This window comes from Sciurus carolinensis, chromosome 19, assembly GCF_902686445.1.
Source record: "Sciurus carolinensis chromosome 19, mSciCar1.2, whole genome shotgun sequence".
Lineage (NCBI taxonomy): Eukaryota > Metazoa > Chordata > Mammalia > Rodentia > Sciuridae > Sciurus > Sciurus carolinensis.
In genome coordinates this window covers 14,762,167-14,781,031 of record NC_062231.1, presented here as the reverse complement: position 1 = coordinate 14,781,031, position 18,865 = coordinate 14,762,167, and the positions used below count along the sequence as shown (strand labels likewise).

Genomic DNA, 18,865 nt, shown 5'->3' with positions numbered 1-18,865 from the left:
AACCCACAGTGAGCTGGAGCAAGTTCCTTCTGTCCTGGGCCTTAGTCTCTCCATGTGTGCCTGGGATTGCAAATATGTCCCAGAGAGCTCATCCAGATCCACAAGTCCTCTGGGCTCTCCTCCTGGATCCAACTGAGCTGGAGTATGGAGGGGAAGCCCCTGGGAATGCTCTTCTGCTGTTCTGGCCTGCACAGGATTCCCAAGGGACCATCCAGCAGCCCTCCTGCCTCAGCAAAGGCTATGTCTTTCCTACTTTCTCACAGTCGCCATGTCTAGTTGAATGCCAACCTAGCATCAGACACCCTGATCATGCCATACCTGCATGCAACACCACCATTCCTTAACAAGTGTCCCTGCTGAATTTTCCTCTTGCACATTTAGCGGGCACAACAAAGTAGTGAGGGAGGCCTGTAGAACCCTGCCCTCCTGTGGCTGGCCTCCCTCTCTGCAGCCTGGGGAGTGGTCAGCAGAGATAGGACTCCTCCATAATCGTCTTTGTCACTAGATGTCCCACCTCCAGGTCCAGCCTCTCACCAGGTTCCGGGCTTGCTATCCTCCCCCGCCCCCCGGGCCTGCAAATGCAGGTGCCAAGCCACAGACCTTCATCTCGCCTCCCACTGTGGGCCTCTCCTCTGTCACCAGCCATCAGCTGCTGTCTTGTGAACTGCTTCCACATGGACACCTCTGTCCCTCGACCTCCACCCATGGCCAGAGTTCTGCTGCTTCACACTCAGTCCCTCCTCTCTGTCACCCCAGCCCATGTTCAGTCCTGTTCTCTCTCTTTCAAATGCCTGCTCCTCCCTCTGAGCACGGGTGTCTCCTCATCCCAAATTGCACTCGCCACCAGCTGTCTCAGCCACACTACTCCTCTGCTTCACGACCTTCAGGGGCTCCCGTCTGCCTCTTAATTTAGGCCCAAACTTTCTGAATCAACATTCAAAGAGGTTTCCAAAGTGGGCTCAGGAGTTGCCTGCCTGAATTTGAATCTAGGTCCTCCCCTCATTAGCTGTGTGACCTCAGGCAGGTGATTTAACTTCTCTGTGCCTCAGTTTCTTCGTTTAAAACAAGGGAGGTGATACACCTTGCACTTATCTCCTAGGGTAGTTGGGGAGACTAAAGGAGGTAATGATGTGCACACAGCTTTTAGGGCAGTGTCTGAATGTCTCTAAAGCTCGATTGCTTTACCCTCTGCTCCAAGGTCTTTTGCATCCCTTCCTTCCTTGCCTCTGTGCCTCCGGCCATGCCGCCCCTTCCATCTGGGGTGCCCTTCCTCACGGAAAACTCTGTTCACCTTCCAAGTGTTTCTGTTCTGATACTGCCTCCTCCGTGCAGCCCTCCTGGGTCCTCCAGCCAGAAACGTCTCTCAACGCTGTGTCGTGTCCACGGCTGTGGCACAGGGGGGAGCAGGGCCTGGCAGTCCTACACTGTCCCCTGGGGGATCCTGTGGGCCTGGGGACCCTCTCTTCGGGGCGGAGGCTGGCACCAGCAGTGGGTACTCGGGAGCCACCACTGAGGTGCTCCTTGCCACTGACTATAAATAACGCTGGGCCTGAAACCACAGCGGGGGCCTGGCCGCACCAGGAGGGGTCAGGTAACCGCTGGGAGGTGAGGGGCACGTATAAGTATCTTCCCCGCCCTGTCTGGGCCTCTCGGGTGACAGGCGGGCCTGGAGGCACAGGCCCTTCTCGCTGTCTCCAGCAAGGCCTCGGGCGCACGGCTGGTCACTCCGACATCGGAGGGGGTCCAGGCTGTGGTCACTCAGAATGACTCTCGCCCCTTGGTTCATGTGACGGATGAGGAAACCGAGCCTCGGGGAGGAAAAGGAATTGAAAATGGGGGTCCAGGCTCCAGCTTCCTGTTGCCAGGAAAGGCCCATAGGCTGGTCAGCTGTCAAGTCCAGGCCTTGGGAGCCAGCAAGAGGAGGGTCAGCTCTGGTCCGAATGTGTCCCCAGAGTTCCTGTGTGGGAAGCTCAATCCCTAACAGTGTTCAGAGGCGGGGTCTTTAAGAGGAAATGAGGTCACGGGAGCACAGTCCCTGGGATGCCGTTATGGGGGGAGGGTTAGGAGCCGTGGGGGTGGGTTCCTGATACAAGGATACCTTTAGCCCCCATTTTTCTTCCTTTGCCTCTTCCTCATCTCTCAGGCATGTGCGCATGCTCTGGCCCTCTTCGCCCTTCCCCTGGGGACGATGCAACAAGAAGGCCCTTGTCAGGTGCCCCGCGACCTTGAACTTCCCAGTTTCTGGAACTGCAAGAAATGAATCTCTGTTCCTTGTAAATTACCCAGTCCGAGGTATTCAGTTAGAGCAGCACAACAGGGACTAAGCCAGACCCCACGGTCGCCTGGCGGGGACTGGCTGCTGGGCAGAGGTGTGGGGTGCCCGGTCGAGGGCATTGTCTGGGCCCAGCTGTGAGGGAACCTCGGTCAAAACCCCGGGCTTCCAGGCCCCAGGCTTCCTCGACTTGACCAGCCTGGTGTGTGCCCTGCGGGCGTCCTGAGGTGGTGAGGCTCACAATTCTAGAATGTGGGAGTCTGGAGGGGTCTCAGACACTACAGACCCACCCCACTCTATTTTGCAGAGACTGAGGCACAGAATGGTGAAGACTTTTGGAGAGAGTCTTAGGAAGTAAGGGCCAGCGTCAGGCAGATCCCTGCCTCTGCCTGTCCTCCATATCTAAATACTGGAGGAGGCCCGAGCACCCTTTGCCTGCCCAGGTACATACATCCCTCTGGGGTCAGACCGTGCTCAGGGTGGGGAAGCTGCAAGATGAACCTCCCTTAAGGTCCCTCCATGGGCCAGATCCACCACGTGCATCTCCCATTTAATGCACAGCAAGTAGGGGCCCTGGGAGCTGGAAATTATCTGCTCCATCTCACAGATGTAAAAACTGAGGTGTCTGAGAACTTTTATGGTCTGGCATCCAACCCAGGCTTGTAGATACTCTCGTTTGGCATTTTTTCTAGTCTCAGAGCAAAATTTTTCCTTTCAATAGTGCATGCCTGTCATCCCAGCAGCTCTGGAGGCTGAGGCAGGAGGATCGCAAGTTCAAAGCCAGCTTCAGCAACGTAGCGAGGCTCTAAGCAACTCAGTGAGATCCTGTCTCTGAGTAAAATATAAAAAGAGTTGAGGGTGTGGCTCAGTGGTTGAGTACCCCTGGGTTCAACCCTCAGGACCAGAAAAAATAAATTTACCCCCCCCCTTGCCAACAATTCTGTTTAAAAAAATATATTTTTTAAACCAGATGCTTCACTATGCAAAACAGACTTAAAAAAAAAAAAAAAAGGAGCAGCTTTGGTCTTCTGGTCTGTGGTGGGCTGGGATCCCCAGGGACCCATCCATTTAGCATTCCCCAGGGCACTCAGGGAACCCAGAATGAGAACCGCTGCCCCCATCCTTTTTCCCTGCGTTCAGCAAGTTCTTTGGCTCATCCAGTTCCTGGAAGGGGGCTTAAAACCTAAACACTTTGGCAAGGTGGCATTCTGCATATATAGCAGGAAGAAACAACTGAAAACCAAAACACTTTGGCAAGGTGGCATTCTGCATATATAGCAGGAAAAAACAACTGAAAACCAGTTTACAAAAATCAACCCACAGTCCATGGTCAGAATCCTCGACCCTGTGAGCTGGCCCTGGGCCCTGTTCCTCACTCCTCCCTCTGCTACCCCAGGGCCTTTGCCCCTGGGCTTCCCTGTTAAGATTGTTCTTTTCTCCCCCTTGTTGCACATTCCACTCCTCCCTGTCCTTCAGGACCTAGCTCAGGGGAACCCTCTCCCAATCTTGTCCCCCATCAGGCAGATGACATTGCCTCTGACCTTCCCCCTGTTCCCTCTTGCTGCAGTTATTTCTGTCAACAGCAGGCAGTAGGTTCAGGAGATGGTGTGTGCACATTTAGGAACCACAGCCTGGGGACTGCTCCTGTCTAGGCCAGGGTACCAAGGATTGAACCCAGGGCCCCTCGACACTGAGCCACATCCCCAGCCCTATTTTGGATTTCATTTAGAGACAGGGTCTCACTGAGCTGCTTAGTGCCTCGTTTTTGCTGAGGCTGTCTTTGAACTTGTGAGCCTCCTGTCTCGGCCTCCCGAGCTGCTGGGATTTCAGGGTGCACTGCTCTGCTTGGCTAGGCCACTTTTTAACGGAGGTGCTCTGAGCCTTGGTTTCCTTCTCTGTAAGCGGGGGTGACAAGAGCTCCTGGTTCACGGGGATGAGAGGGAGATCACGGGAGATAATGCCTTCGCAGCTCCACCGCCCCCTTTCCTGGGGATCTTTAGGAAACTCTGGGGCAGGGATTCCTGCCTCCTCCCCTCTGGCTGGGCTGAGGTCCTGGCTCCCTGTGCCCCGCTGGCTCCCGTTCCCTGGGTGCAGCCTTGGAGTTGCTTCCCGCCTGACTCCTTTCTCCTGGGGTGGAGCAGCATTGTCTCAGGGCAGCCCATGCTCACCTCCCCCTCCGCTCCAGGTGCAAGTCACATCATGCAGGCACTGCTCCAAGGGATCCCTTCCCAGAAGGGGACCTGTGGCCCAAACCCCATAGTACCACACAGAGCACACAGTAGATGCACAACACATTTGTTCACCCAAGTGTGTCTGCCTCCATTACTGCTTGGCATAGAATAAGGGAGAAGTCCCGGGGGTGCCCATCAAATGCCTGCAGGCAGTAGCTCTGGGAGGTGGGTGTTGGGGTCACACGATTTACAGATAAGGCGACTGAGACTCGGAGAGAGCAAGTGACTTGTTCAAGGGCCTAAATGGTGGAGCTGGACTCAAAGTCAATTTCTCATTTTTTTCTTTTTCTGAGCACACAGTGGGCACCCACTGTTTGGTGCACATTTATTCTGCCCAAGGATGGTGTCCTCATTGTAAGAATCAGGCCCCCCTCCCTCTTCAAGCCTTTGTTCCCTGCTCAGGGCGCTGTATGAGGATGTGCTAGGAGGACGTGGCCCTGATATGTTTGCAGACAGTGAATGACAGTCATCCAGTAGCCTCGGGACTTGGGCTTTTTGCATGGCGGGTCTGTCTAAAGTGAGGTCCCCTGTAAATCCCCCTCCACATCTCTTCCACTACCTCTCTGAGTACCTGGCTGCACAAATTACCTGCTAGGCCACGCTGAATCGCTGGCAGGCAGTGGAAGGTCCCTCATTCTGCTGGAATCACCTGGAAGCCCACTGGTCAGCTGTAGGGTGGTCCTTTCCTCTAACCTTTCTGTGCCCTCCCCTGCAACCCCCTGGCCTTCAGACTGTCTGCCTGGGACAATGCATAGCAAGTATTGATCGACTCGTGGGTTTATTTTATTGATGATTCAGAAAGACGTGTGGGTGGCGTTCTGGAAAGCTTCTACACGTGATTCATCAAACCTTCATATCAAGCTGCTTTTTAAAGGATTTTTTTCCCCATGGTGGTGGTGGTGGTGGGGTGTATTTTTTTTTTAACCCAAAGACTCCCATACTGTGGATGCACCCAGATACACTGCCTTCCTCTCTTCACTAATTAAAACCCAATGTGTCCCTTAAAGTCACCCAGAGCTCTCAGAAGAGAATAATGACAACAGCTTATGCCGATATAACACCCACCGAGTGCCAGGTATTAAGCTGAAACCTCGTGGCAATACTACGAAAGAGGAACCGTTATAATCCCACGTTACAGATGAGGAAACTGAGGCAGGGAGGTTAGATAACTGGTCCAACATTCTACAGCTGGGTAAGAAGTGGAAGCAGGATTAGAACCATCACAGGGGCTGGGGAGATAGCTCAGTCGGTAGAGTACTTGCCTTGTAAGCACAAGGCCCTGGGTTTGATCCCCAGCACCCAAAAAAGAACCATCACAAAGTCAGGCTCCTCCCTGCTGTGACACGCACCTGCCTGGAGAGTCTCAGCAGATGCCCATTGCCCTGGTGTAACTTCAGTGTTGCCATTTGGCTGGTGACACTACGGTTGTGCTAAATCTGGCACTCCTAAATAACTGCTTGTGTTCCTCAACCATGTTTAGGCCCAGCCCTCCTGGAACAGGTTTGCTCTTCTTGAGCACAAAGTAGGAGCCTTCCAGGTAGAAGGCCCATGAGCACCTGGGGTTTGCATGGCTCTTCCCCTCCTCCAACCTCTGGGTGGACTGACCTGCCTCCTCTGGGTCGAGCATGTACTGGGTCGGACCAATCAACCTTTTCCATTCCATAGCCTCAGGGATTGGTTTAGGAGTGGCCATATGACTCCAGGGGTCCCAGTGAGAGTCTCTTCTGTGATCTAAGGCAGGGTCTATGAGGAAAGAGGTGCTTTTGGCTGCTGGGGTGGTTGGGATGGGAAGGTGTTAGTCTAAAGTTGTTGGGGTCCTAATGTAGTGGGTGCCTGCCTGGGAATGAAACCAAGACAAAGGACACAGGAAGTGAGAAACAACAGGAGAGGTTTGGACAAAGTCCTCTAGATAACACTAGAGCCTGGATCCAGCCATTCCTGAGTTCCTCCCTACCCACTGCCCAGAACATTCCTTTTTGGCATAAGATGGGTTTGTGTTCAACAAAACCCTCATGGAACAAGATGATTCCTTTGTGGAATACTTTCACATTTCCAACTCACTGAAAGTGGCCCAGTTCTTGTTTCAGAGAGAAGCAAACAAGTTGCGAGCGTCTTACAAACTTACTTGGTGACAGAGGTGAGACTGGGACACCTCAGTGTCTTATCTTCCTTCACCCCTGCCTTTATTTGAGAAGGTGGCTAGGTTTGCTCAGCCTCCAAAATACTTGGGTGAGTTAATTTTCCTCTAAGGCCTTACATCTGACAGAGTCCAAAGCCTTAAACAGGTGCATGGGCCACTTCATATGAAGCCCCCAGGGAGGGGGGAGTTCTCGCCTTTCTCTGACCACTGGGCAGATTCTCTACCTGGACGCTGCTGGGACACTGCTGAGCCTACAGGTGGTTTCCCCACTGACCCTGCAGGGGCCCAGTGGTCCTTGGGGAGAGACAAGAAGACATGGAGAACTGGCCACACAGAGGTCCTGGCTCACTGCCCACATCCTCCCTGGTGCCAAGCTGGCCAGAGCTCATGGATGACGTGGTGCTGCCAGCTCAAGGGGCGTTCTCCTTTAATATCGTAGGTAACACGAAGCAGCCTCCTCCCACAATCTGCCTCCCGTCCACGCCGAGCCCCTCTCTCCCCGTCACTTGGGCAGCTGTGGGATTCATACAAAATTAACCGGAGGTTCCGTTTCGCAACACACCACAGTATCCGGTTCCCACCCACCCCTCCGCTGCCCTGTCTTCTTTGTCCCTTTTATCCTCCTCACCAGGAAACAGACAGAGTGGTGGACAGGGACCTGTGTGAGCCATCCTTTCTGACAGCCCGAGGTGCAGGTTCCAGGAGGTGAGGGATGAGGGCCACCGAGCTGTGTGTGGCTCAGGGCAGCACCACACGGGACCTGGGGAACCCAAGCTGATTGTTCCATGGGTGACGCTGGGTGTCCTGTGTCCTGTCCCTGGGCCGCAGGGAGGCACGCCAGGACACCCCCTGTTCCTTTCTTCTCCTTTCCTTCCTTCTTTCTGTGACTCGTTCTTAAGCTCCTGGGCGCTGAACCAGGTGCTGGGGACCGGCCCCAATACTGCCACCCATTAATGCCACTGACGGCACAGTGACCAGGCACTGTCTCATCCGATTGCCTCTTTCATGGGGAGGGGGCCCATGCACGTTGTTTTTCAAAGAATGGTTTGGGTCTAATAACAACAAGGTCAATAAACGCCACCTTGTGAGCATTGAGGGTCTGCCTGGCGCTGAGCTTCTCCAATCTGATCCTTGGCGCTGAGCTTCTCCAATCTGATCCTTGCCACGTCACTGTCAGGTAGGTACTGTCATCATCCCCAATTCACAGAGAAGTCGACTGAGGCCCAGGGAGCTGTGATTTAACTCTCTTAGTGCCCCTCCGAAAGAAGTCACTCAAGACTGAAGTTTTACTGCCCCAGGCTGGAAGAGTGTGGAAGGAAAGGGAAAGGAAGGTGAAAAGGGAAGGCCAAGATTCAGGAAGGAAGGGTGCTCAGACGGAGCAGAGTCGGCCAGGTTTACCCAACAGGTACCACCCCAGTTAGGTCCCCAGGTGGAAAATCCAACAGCTCCAGGTTGGGGGAGCTGCGCTCCATTCCTTTGGTGCAACAGGCAGTGCTGTGGGTAGGATGTGATCACTTGTGGCCTCAGACTCCATCCGTCGCAGAGATCTTTTTGCCTACATTTAGCTGGACGTGAAGGGGAAAGCTAATTTATGCGTGAGTGACTTGGAGGCCAGCTCCAGATCACATCAGCAGGTAAGTGGCAGGGGGTGTCGAGAGTGGCCGGAGCCAGCACGGCCCAGACGACTTGGCTATTAAGTTGGAGCAGGGGCTGGAGGTTAAGTACTTCTTTAAATCACAGGAGGTCCAGACAGGCAGGACAAATGCAAAACAAGAGACAAGGTAAAGAAAAGTGTCCCTGGTGGCCCCTTTCTACTCAGGTCTGTCCCAACCGTGGACACCAGAGAGGAGTGTTCCCAGGTGGACGATGCTCGGCCTGGGGCATTGAGTTGTATGGAGCTGTGTTCAAAGCCTGGTCACCAGTGATGGTGACCTTGGGTTCTCATTGCTCCTTGTCTATAAAGCGGGGAAACTCCTGCCTGCAGGAGCATGCGTAATGACGGACGCAGAGCAGTCTAATTCCAAGTGTTGCTGCATATGAAGACATTGGCCAGGGATCCAGAAGAGTCACATTCCACCTTTCTGGAGACTGGGACTGCTTCTTCCAGAATAATGATACTCATGATGGTAACAACAAGAAGAACTAACACGAGCAGGCACTCAGATGCTGGGTTCTCGGCCTAATCTTATTCCATGCGCACAGTGTGTCTTATTGATGGGCAGATGGAGGTGCCTATTCCCTGAGGCTGAATCCTAACACAGAACCACCCACATGTCAGCATAACTCCAAACCACCTCACTTTGTCCTCACCACAACCCTAGGAGGTCATTGCTATTATGATTCCCATTTTACAGATGAAAAGCAGAGGCACAGAGAGAGGTTGAGGAACATGCCCAGAGTCCACAGCTGGTAAGTGGCAGAGCTGGGATTTGAACCCAGCCCATCCGTGTCTGGGATCTATAGCATTCTGCTCTTCTGCCCATCCCCAAATCTCTCCCAGTCCTACCCCCTACCACAACCTGGAGATCCTTATAGAGACCAAGACAGCAGGGATTTGAGCTGATCCTACATTGTACTTTCCTCCTCAAAGATCTTCCTCTTAGAGATCTTGATTGGTCCTCATGAGAAATTAGGAAACCAAGATCCAGAGAGGTCAGACACAAGGCTCAGAAGTACATGGCTGGCAGGTGGCACAGCAAGTCAGAGATGTCATAATTTTCATTTTACAGAAGAGAAAATTGAGTACCTTAGCTTTTACATGATGCAGAATTTCCTGAGCATGTCAGTAGGATGCAGAATTCTAAGACAGGCTGCTGGAGGTCATGCTACAGGCTTCACCTTCTATTTCCTCCATAGCCAAGTGTAAACACCTCTTCCTCCAGGAAGGCCCACCTGCCTTGCCCCGCTGTGAGCCCTGGAGTCCCTGCTGCTCTTGGTCCCAATAGTTTGCTCTTTTGGGCCCCTTGGTTGCTCCCCGGGGCTGGGGATTCAGTGGATGCATCTCAGGGTTTTCCTGGGCACTTGCTCATCCTTCCCAGGCTGGTGCTGGGTGAACAGAGAGCAGAGAGGGTTTCTCCCCTCAGGTTTGTGGGTGCTTCTCCCCAGCAGTGGAGTTGGGGAGGGGGTCCAAGGAGGCACCTGGCAGTGGCGTTGCACAGTGCTGACCATGTACTGCTCAATTCCTTGGGGCCTGAGAGTTCTTCTTGTGGGAAGGGAGGGTGGGTTTCTTAACTTGGAGACCATAGCCCAATTTCAAGGGGATCTGGAACCCCCCCAACATCTGTGGCAGGCAGTGGCTCTTCCTGGGGACAGTGATCCCGGCTTTCCTCAGCTTCTCCCCAGATCTGACACCCAGAGACATTTAAGAATGTCTAACTCAAGGGAAATTCCAGGTTCCCGAGCAAAAGGCAAAGGCCACTTAGGCAGCTCTGCCTCCTAGCAGGCCAGGGTGCCACCCTAATAGTGGGGGTGAGCATGGTCCCTTCTGCCAGGGATTTGTGGTCACATGAGACTGGGACCCAGGAGCCTCCAGCAGAGCCTGTGCCCACCTTAGGGCCATACATGGCCCTTTTCAAGCCTTGAGTTAGAATTGATGCTTCCCTTTTCCCCACCCTCTCCACTGAACTATAGCCAAACGGCACCACGGGAGAAGATACACTTCGAAACTTCTGCCTGGTTCATCCTACAGGCAAAGTCTCAGTGAGAGCAGTCAGTATGAGGAGAACAGATCTTAGTTTTGCCTCCTGACCAGAGACACCCAGGAGATGCAGGGTGCAGCAAGGGTGTAGGCATGTGTGACCACTACACTGCCCAGCTGGCCCTGGTGGGCCCCAGTTGAGCAGCAAGGTTCATGATGCAGTCTCTGCAGAAATGAGTTTGGGATGAGTGACCAGCAGTCCCCAGGAATGGGGACTAGGGACAGATATCTTCAATCCAGGTGTGATTTACACTTGGGGGAAAGACTGTCATTTACTTCTAGAATAAACATACTTATTGAGCACTTACAGGGTACCCAGGCCTGAACTAATCACTTTGTAGTAGACCTTGACCTCATGTGTCTGAGAACAGAACGAAGCTCAGCACAGCTTTTGTGCAAACCACAGGACTGGAAGAGTTAGGCGGAGTCTCATACCCATGCCTTTGGGACCTTTGGTCCCCTCCAGAAAAGCCCTAGAGCTAAAAGCCTTTCTCTGGAAATCCCAAGCCTGCTCATTTTGGCAATTGCAAGAAAACTCCACTTCCGCCCTCACAGAAGGACACGCAATGGTATCTGTCACCCTACCCATCATGGCCCATCTTCTTGCTGCCTTGTCTGCCCAGTGGTTTCACAGTCCACAGCTGCCCCAAGATCCCCAACCATCCCCAAGTAGAGTCTGGATTTGGGGGAGAAGGACGCGACTTTAGCCTGGCAACAGGGCTAGCTTGGGCAGCTGGAACTGGAAGCACCCGCAATGCTGTGGTTCCTGCCCAAGCCCAGATGAGGGCATTCAGGGGGCCTGGGATAAGTGGGGGGGGGGGTCCTGGGGGCTGGACTTCTAGATGCAACCACTGTGGCCTGATCAGAGAAAGCAGGAGCCTCTCCTGGGCCTGGATGCAGGCAAGCAAGGTATGGCTCCACTTTGGTCCACTTCAGTCCCCCTCCTGCCCCACCTTGAGGACCGGATGTCTTTAGGGTTCCCAGGATGAGGAACCCAACCCACTGCAGTAGTGATGTACTGTCCCTTTGGGTTGAACTGGCACCTTCTCTCCAGAACATGGTCTTAATCCAGCTCTCTTCCAGCAGCTCAGACCTTGCTAACCCATGAAGAAGCTCTTTCCCCAGGTCTCTCCAAAGTGGCTGACACCCGGCTAGAACACACTAGAAGGGCAATTCTGGTATTTCAGTCCATTTCTGACACATTTCTGCTGCTAAATATTATGAATAGAGTCCTTGGCATCAACTCAGATGGCAGCCAACGGGGCTGCAGCCCTGGGTTCAAGTCGCCCACACTTACCTTCCACAGGTGAGGTTTTGAGGCGCCGGCAGATGGCTTCAGTGTCCCCATAGGTCTCCTTGATCTTGACTACAGCCTCGGTGCCCCGCAGCTCCATGAGGGAGCGGAGCTCCTCCATCGTGCACCCGAACTCACCCCCATGGCTCGACTCGTTTCTTTGGTTTTTGGAGTAAAAGTCGCTGTTGGTCATATCACCCATGTTTGCCGAAGTCCCTGCTCAGGGTGGGCCCAAGGGTCAGCACTGGACAAGAGGCTTCTGGGTGATGGCCGCGTGTGGCTGTCCACAGCACACCCTCACTGGACGGCTGCAGCTCCAGGTGGCCGACTCTGGGTCCCAGGGGGAGGGGGCGGCTGAGGTGGGCTGGCGACAGCAGTGGTGAGCTCCAAGGGGTGTCCCCAAGTGTGGGGCAAGGTCCAGGGGCCAGAGGGGCTCAGGGCTGTAGACCCAGGAGTCTCCATTCAGTGGGGTCCATGCTGCTACCTGGAGCTGGCATCTACATGGTCAGGGGCGGTGGCTCCTGTGGGGAAAAGCAGAGAGCGGGTCAGACACTGGTGTCAGTCCTCATCAGACAGGTGCTGGCCAAAGTCCAGGCTGTAGGTGTGCACACATGGTCCCAGGTAACACTGAGTATGTCCATGTATACCCTAACTTAGGCACTATGTTCAATCATCACTAACCCACGAGCAACACTGTACATCCAAATGGTTAGCAGCACCCACCCGGATGCCCCACAGTATAGCAGCCCAAGGCACAGCCTGGCGGAACCTCATAACATATCATGATCCCTAATTTTCCATGCCGTATAACACACCAACTTCCTCACAACCCTGTCGCACACACCCTCTGCCGTGCAACACCCAAACTGCATATTCCTAGGCTTTCCCCACTGCCGGACACACACACCAACACACGGGCTCCCCTTCACACCACTCTGAGGGGTAGCCCCACGGTGCACACTGTCACACACAGTCACACTTCTAGGCAAACAATGTAATAAACCACCCCTTCCCCGCCAAACACCTGTGTGACAGGCCTCTCTGTGCACACCAGACCGTTCCCATTTTTTCTCTATGCTTAACCATGCTTAACCTGTTTACCCACATCCCAGGCCCACAAAATCTGAGACATGCCCTCCCTCTCCAAGGTACACAGGCTTCTGGATGCACATATTGATGGCCGCCCCCACCCATGCCACCTCCAGCCACAAAGCATTCTCTTCTTCCCACATTCCTCCCCCACTTGGATTTCATAGGCACAGGGAAGGGGAGAAGATCCCCACCTCCACCCCCAGCCCCCAGCCATGTGAATCAGGGCCTGTGGCCTGGCCAGAGAAGCCGGCCATACATATCCATGAGGAACAGCACTGAGCCTAGAGCTTCGCTCCTAGGATGAGCTCTGCTCACGGAGCCCTCACCTGGAGCCCCCACACATCAGCACCACGGACAGCGGCCGATTGTCCCTCTCAGGAGCACAGGAGGCCGGAGTGCTGGCTTCTCCCTGCCCGCCAGGCCACCCTTGCAGGACTGCGGCATTTGTGGGGCTGCCAGGAGAGAATCCAATCCTCCCAGACACCCAACACCAGCGACCGAGGCCCCGGCAAGCGTTGGGTGACAAAGGGCCCCCGCTGAGCTCGGCTGAGCCTGGCACAGGGACCAGCCCCACCCAGCAGCCACAGACAGCTGGCCATCTTGGGCTCAGGACAAAGAGGGAGAAGGGGCTCAGGAAAGGAAGAGAGGACCAAGTCCCCCACCCCAGCCCCAGCTCCCAGCTGCCTGGTGGCATTCCACACTATCCTTCCCTCTTGCACACATTTTAGAGCTGGAGGTATTTAGGGTTAATTTGATTTTCCCAGTGGGGAAAACAAAGCCTGGAGAATGAAAGGAACTTGTCTTAAGCTACAGAGGACAAGAAAATGGAGAAGCCTAGAGAGCAGGGAGGTCTCCTGGCTGCCAGTCCAAGGGTCTTCCCCTCCTTTCTCTCTGAAGTGTCCAGCTGGTGGGCATACTATATAGGCTGCAGCCCAGACACAGGATCTGGAATCAGAGCAATCCGGGTTCAAATCTGAGCTCTCCTACATCCTGGCGTGGGACCCTAGGTGAGTTCCTTCACTTTTGGAGCCTGGGTTCCTTTACCTCTAAGATGGGGATGGTAATAGTCACTCTCCTCTATCCCCTGGCTGCCTCCCAATTTACTGCACATAATGAACTGTGTTAAAATCCACTTTTTTCACCCTGGCGCGAAGCCTCCCAGCCATGGGTCAGGGGATGCTGGAAGCTTTGGAGAAGCCCACCATACCTTACAAAGGGATGCTTTTACTCAAGAATGTAGGAAGAAGCAGTCCCCCCAACCCCACTCATTTGCCCACTGGGACAAACAGGTGTCTCATGGAGTAGACCATAATAGGGACACACTGCCTAAAGAAGAGAGCACATATACTGTGCGCGTGGTACTCCCCCTTCTTATTATGCAGGAGTGTTCCCACAACTTGACCACTGGAGTATGCACTGTCCCCAAACTTGTGAGTTGTGACCCTAACAAGGAACAGGAGAGGTGTGGCGTGGCCAAGTACATCTGTGAAGAAGGACAACAATCCAGATCCATTTTCCCCACTGCTTAAGCATGTGCCATGAATCAGGCCCTGTGTGCTCTGCATGTAGTCTCAGCCATGTGGGGGTTGGAGGTATAGTTAGTGGTAGAGTGCTTGCTTAGCATGTGCGAGGCTCTGGGTTTGGTCCCCAGCTCAGCAGAAAAAGGAAAAGAAAAAAGAAAGGTGCCTGTTCATACAGTATCATCCACTGAAGGTAAATTCTCAGGGGGCAGGTGGCCAGTACATTTTACATGCTACCCTGACTAGAAAAATATCTCATTCTTTGTAAGTGACCAATAAATAAGTGTCAAATGAATGAATGAATAAAAAGCAAGCAAACAAAAAAAATCTCATTTTTACCACCCTGCAAGGTGGACTCTGGGATGATACCCATTCTACAGACAAAGAGAATGAGGTTCATAGGAATGAAATAATTGGCACAAGGTACACAGAAGTTTTAGGGAGTGAAAGGTCTTTTGGACCTGAGGCCTTGGGCCCTTGTCTGCTATCCCCCAAGAAAGGGTTAACTGGAGCCTGTTCCAGGACCCCAAGCCTCTCAGGAGAGAGTGCTGGCATTTGGATTTGGGTTGGATGTTCCTTTCCCCCTTTCAGAAGTCAAAGGGTCCTCAACATGCCCATCCCCAGTTTAGAATCAGCTGCAAGGGGAGAGCTATCAGAGCACGGGGGCTCATCACCCAGGGTGGGATGAGGCGTTGGGCCCAATGCAAAGAGGGTGCAGGGGCTCTTATGTTAAGCAGTGCCCTCCCTGCTGCCCACCATTTGAATGTGTCTTGTGTAAGTTCTGGAAGCTGTATGAGAGAAGATACATGGATGGAGCAAGACAAGGATAGAGACCATGCACACGAGGGCATGGTCATCAGGGAACAAGGTTAGGGTCCTTTCAGGCCAGTGCAGGAGGGTGGGTCCTTGCTGGTATTTAGAGAGGAGAGAAGAGATGGGTCTGAGATGCTCAGGGAAGGCAAAGCCCTAGCTGCAGGGGTTGATTGCAGGTGAGTTGAGGAGACTTACAACTGACTTGTAGCCCATGGAGGCCTCAGTCCTCATCACCTAAGCAATAAGTGAGGGCCAGATGAAGGCAAGTGCAGGTGACCATTTGTGGCCCCCAGAATTACCTTAACCTTACTGGTGGAGAGGGAGATCAGTCTGTGATCCTGAGCTGGCCACCTAGCTTCTCCTGAGTCTTAGTTTCAGCATCTATAGTTTGGGGATACTAACATGTAATACTACCTAATTATTGGTATGTGGTAAGCATTTGTTGAGCACCTGCTAGATGTCAGGCACTCTGAAGTCTTTACAGGGACATTTCTTTCAGAGATGCTATAAGGATGGAGAGTAGGGACAAATTCTGGTTCCTTCACCTCCCAGTAGAATGGGAAGCAAATAAATTTTGCTTTCATTATCTTAAAAAAGCAGGGGGGAGTAAACAATACTATCTACCTCATTGGGGTTATGAGACTTAAATGAGTTGTTTTATGTAAAATGATTAGAACCCAGACTGGCACATGGTAATAAGCACTCACTAATTATTGTGATTATTATTAATCCGTCCAACCATTTTGTGAAACTGTCTTGTTATGTCCACAGACATGCAGAAATAGAGGCCAAGAAAGGTGCAGTAAATTAGCCAAGGTCACCATTGCCTGATAGTGGTGGAACTGGGATTTAAACCCAGGCGGTCTGGTCCCAGAGACACACTCCTAGCCAGCATGCTTTGGGGCCTCCCATGGTGAATTTCCCTCAAGGGGTTCTTATGAGGCTTAAATGAAGTACCATATGTGAACCAAAGTGCTCTGAAAACCACAAGGGACTTTTTAAACCTGAGGTGCTGTTTTCTATCTGTCCCCCCTGCTACCTGCGGCATGGCTTACAGGCACTGATAATTACATCTCTGACAGCACGAGCTATGAGAATTGTTAGCAGCAATTATGTCTGTGATCACAATAGTAGGCATGAGTTAATGGTTACTGTCAATAGTAATGACTATTGTGTTAAGATGAACTGTGATATTCAATCATCTATCTGCCCACTCACCCACTACTACCTGCCAATCCATCTACCTACTCACCCATCCACCCACTCACCCACCCACCCACCCTCTATCCATCCATCCATTCATCCATCCACCCACTCACCCATCTACCCACTTACCCACCCATCCCATCCATCCACCCACTTACCGATCCATCCATCCACCTACCCACTCATTCATCCATCTACCCACTCCCTTATCCATCCATCCACCCACTCACCCATCCCACCCACTCATCCATCCATCTCCCCACCTGTCCATTCATCTGTCCATCCGTCCATCCATCCATCCATCCATCCATCCATCCATCCATCCATCCTTATACCCACCCATATGTCTGTCCATCCATCTACACATCCATCTATCTACCCACCATTTGTCCATCTATCCACCCACCCATCCACTCACACATCCATTCAATGATGATGTTTTGGAAACTACTTGGTGCCAGGCATCAAGACATGGCCTCTGCCCTCTAGGAGCTGACAGTAGTGAAGAGACATGACTAAATTAGTGATTTCCATGACTTGGTGAGTTTGCCATCATGGGGAGTCCCAGGTGCCATGGATGCCCAAAGAAGGAAGATCTGACTTGGCCTAAGGTATTGGGGAAGGTTTTTCCTCTCAACTCCAAGTAAGAAATATTTTCCCTGTAGGTTAAGCAGAATTTAAGCAAAAAAAAAAAAAAAAAAAAAAAAAAAAAAAAAAAAAAAAAAAAAACAAAAAAACAGATCAGGGAGAAACAGAAATACACAAATTTCTGTTAGTGAATGTTGGAGGGACATAGTAAAAGATGCAGGAAGGGACTGGAGTGAGCAAGTATGGAGGGAGAGAGCCCTACCCAGTGCCCTGCCCTGTAGGTGACTGAGCCTCTACCTCTTCTGATACTGCTCATCCTCAGCCCCTGCATCTCACAGGTACACACACAAGGTCACCTTTGTTCTGGGTGTCTTGCCTTTTTTTCCCCTTCTAAATTGCATAAGCATAACTCATTGTGGTTACTTTCTCTGGCTGGGAAATTTGCTCAATTCAAAGACATGGGTTCCCCAGGTGCAGAAGCATTTCGTGACATTATACAAATGGTCTTCTGACAGATGGACAGAGCTGAAGACCCAGGAGTTTGTAGAGACTCCTCCAGCTTCCTGAGTCCTACCAACCTGCAACACTATCAGCCTGGGCCTCTGCCTACCTAACCTCTCCTATCTTCCCCTGCCCCAGTGCCCTTTCTTGGAAGCTTCTCTACCCTGTGTTCCTGGTTCTCAGATGATTCCTGGATTGTAGCTCTTTTCACATTCACTGCTCAGGCCTGCTTAACTCCATCTCCTCTCCCCAGGAGCCTGGGAGCATCATGTGGGCCTCAGTCATGCCTGTTTTGTACCTAGTGCAGTGCCTGGCACCCAGAAGGAGTTTGAGAAATGTGTAGTGAATGAATGAACATCTATCTGGGCCTGTCATCTATGAGTACATTAGATAGATCTCAGACCTCAGTTTTCTCATCTGTAAAATGGATGATTCCTATCCTGCCTACCTTATGGGTGTGCTAGGGGTCAGGAAAGATATCAGAATTGTTGGTAAAGGTTTTTTTCCTTGAGCTTCATCCCTTCCCTCCTCTCTCCAGCATCCCTTCTGAGTAAGAGGTAGGGGTGTAAGACTCCACCAGATTCTGATGTTCTGTTGCCTTATCAGGTGTCCCACCTCTCTGTGGCTGAGGGGTTAAATGAGTGGTGACCTTGGAGATATCCCTTCACCTTGCTGAACCTCATCTGTCCTACAGGCTGCTGTAGGGACCCAGTGAGACCCAGCGCCTGACTCAGGCCTGATGCTCTCTTCCTTGAGACCCCGCCTTCCCTGATTTTAGCAGGTGCATCTTTCTTATGGGTTCTTCACCAGGACCACCTAGAGCCAACTCTCAATACTGCCTGGGTGGGCACACTGCCCTAAGCAATGGGTATAGGGCCTGGGTGGGGCAAGCAGCCAGTCCTGGCCTGGAGAGCTTGAGCAACCCACTAAGGGGCCACACAGCCAGCAGAGGCCATGGTCCAGTGAGAAGCTCCACCCCTTCTTCCCAGCTCCAGTGGAGTGACCTTGAATAAGCCTCCTTCCTCTCTGGGCCTCCCCATGTGGCAAGTGAAGGAACTGGACTAGTGCTCTCTAGGGTCCCTTCAAGCTCTGAAGCTCCAAGCCCTTCAGAATTCAGGAGAACATTCTGACAATATTGGATTTATGCATTTCGGTTTCATCTTATTAGCATTTAAATGACTCCGTATTGTTACATTTCAATGACTCAAGAATAGGTTAGGGGCACCTTAATAAAAAGTCTTTGCCAGGAGGGATGCTGGCAGAGGAAGGAGCAATATTTTGGGAGGAGTTAATTTAACAAAGAAGGAAGCTATCTTTCAAAGGCAGAATTAACACACACGCATGCGCACGCGCGCGCGCACACACACGCACCCCACAAGCCAACAGCTTTTCAGATCCTAACTGAAAGATGGAGGCTGGGACAGTTGCAAATGAATTATGTGCTAAAAATAACTTTTGGATGCCAAATCCTTCTGTTTTAAGATGTGCTGAATTTAAATGCCACCTGAATA

The 18,865-nt window shown here is 52.3% G+C and overlaps 1 protein-coding gene across 12 annotated transcripts in view; it reads right to left on the bottom strand.

Annotated features, from left to right (window-relative positions):
* The window catches only part of Atp2b2 (ATPase plasma membrane Ca2+ transporting 2), a 354,925-nt gene that overhangs the window by 105,394 nt on the left and 230,666 nt on the right, over window positions 1–18,865 (bottom strand). For all 12 annotated transcript variants that reach the window (XM_047534510.1, XM_047534498.1, XM_047534504.1 and 9 more), the window contains one exon: window positions 11,638–12,155. In XM_047534510.1, the coding sequence (XP_047390466.1) occupies window positions 11,638–11,836 (199 nt within the window). In that variant the 5' untranslated portion in view covers window positions 11,837–12,155. The remainder of the gene's footprint in view (window positions 1–11,637; window positions 12,156–18,865) is intronic.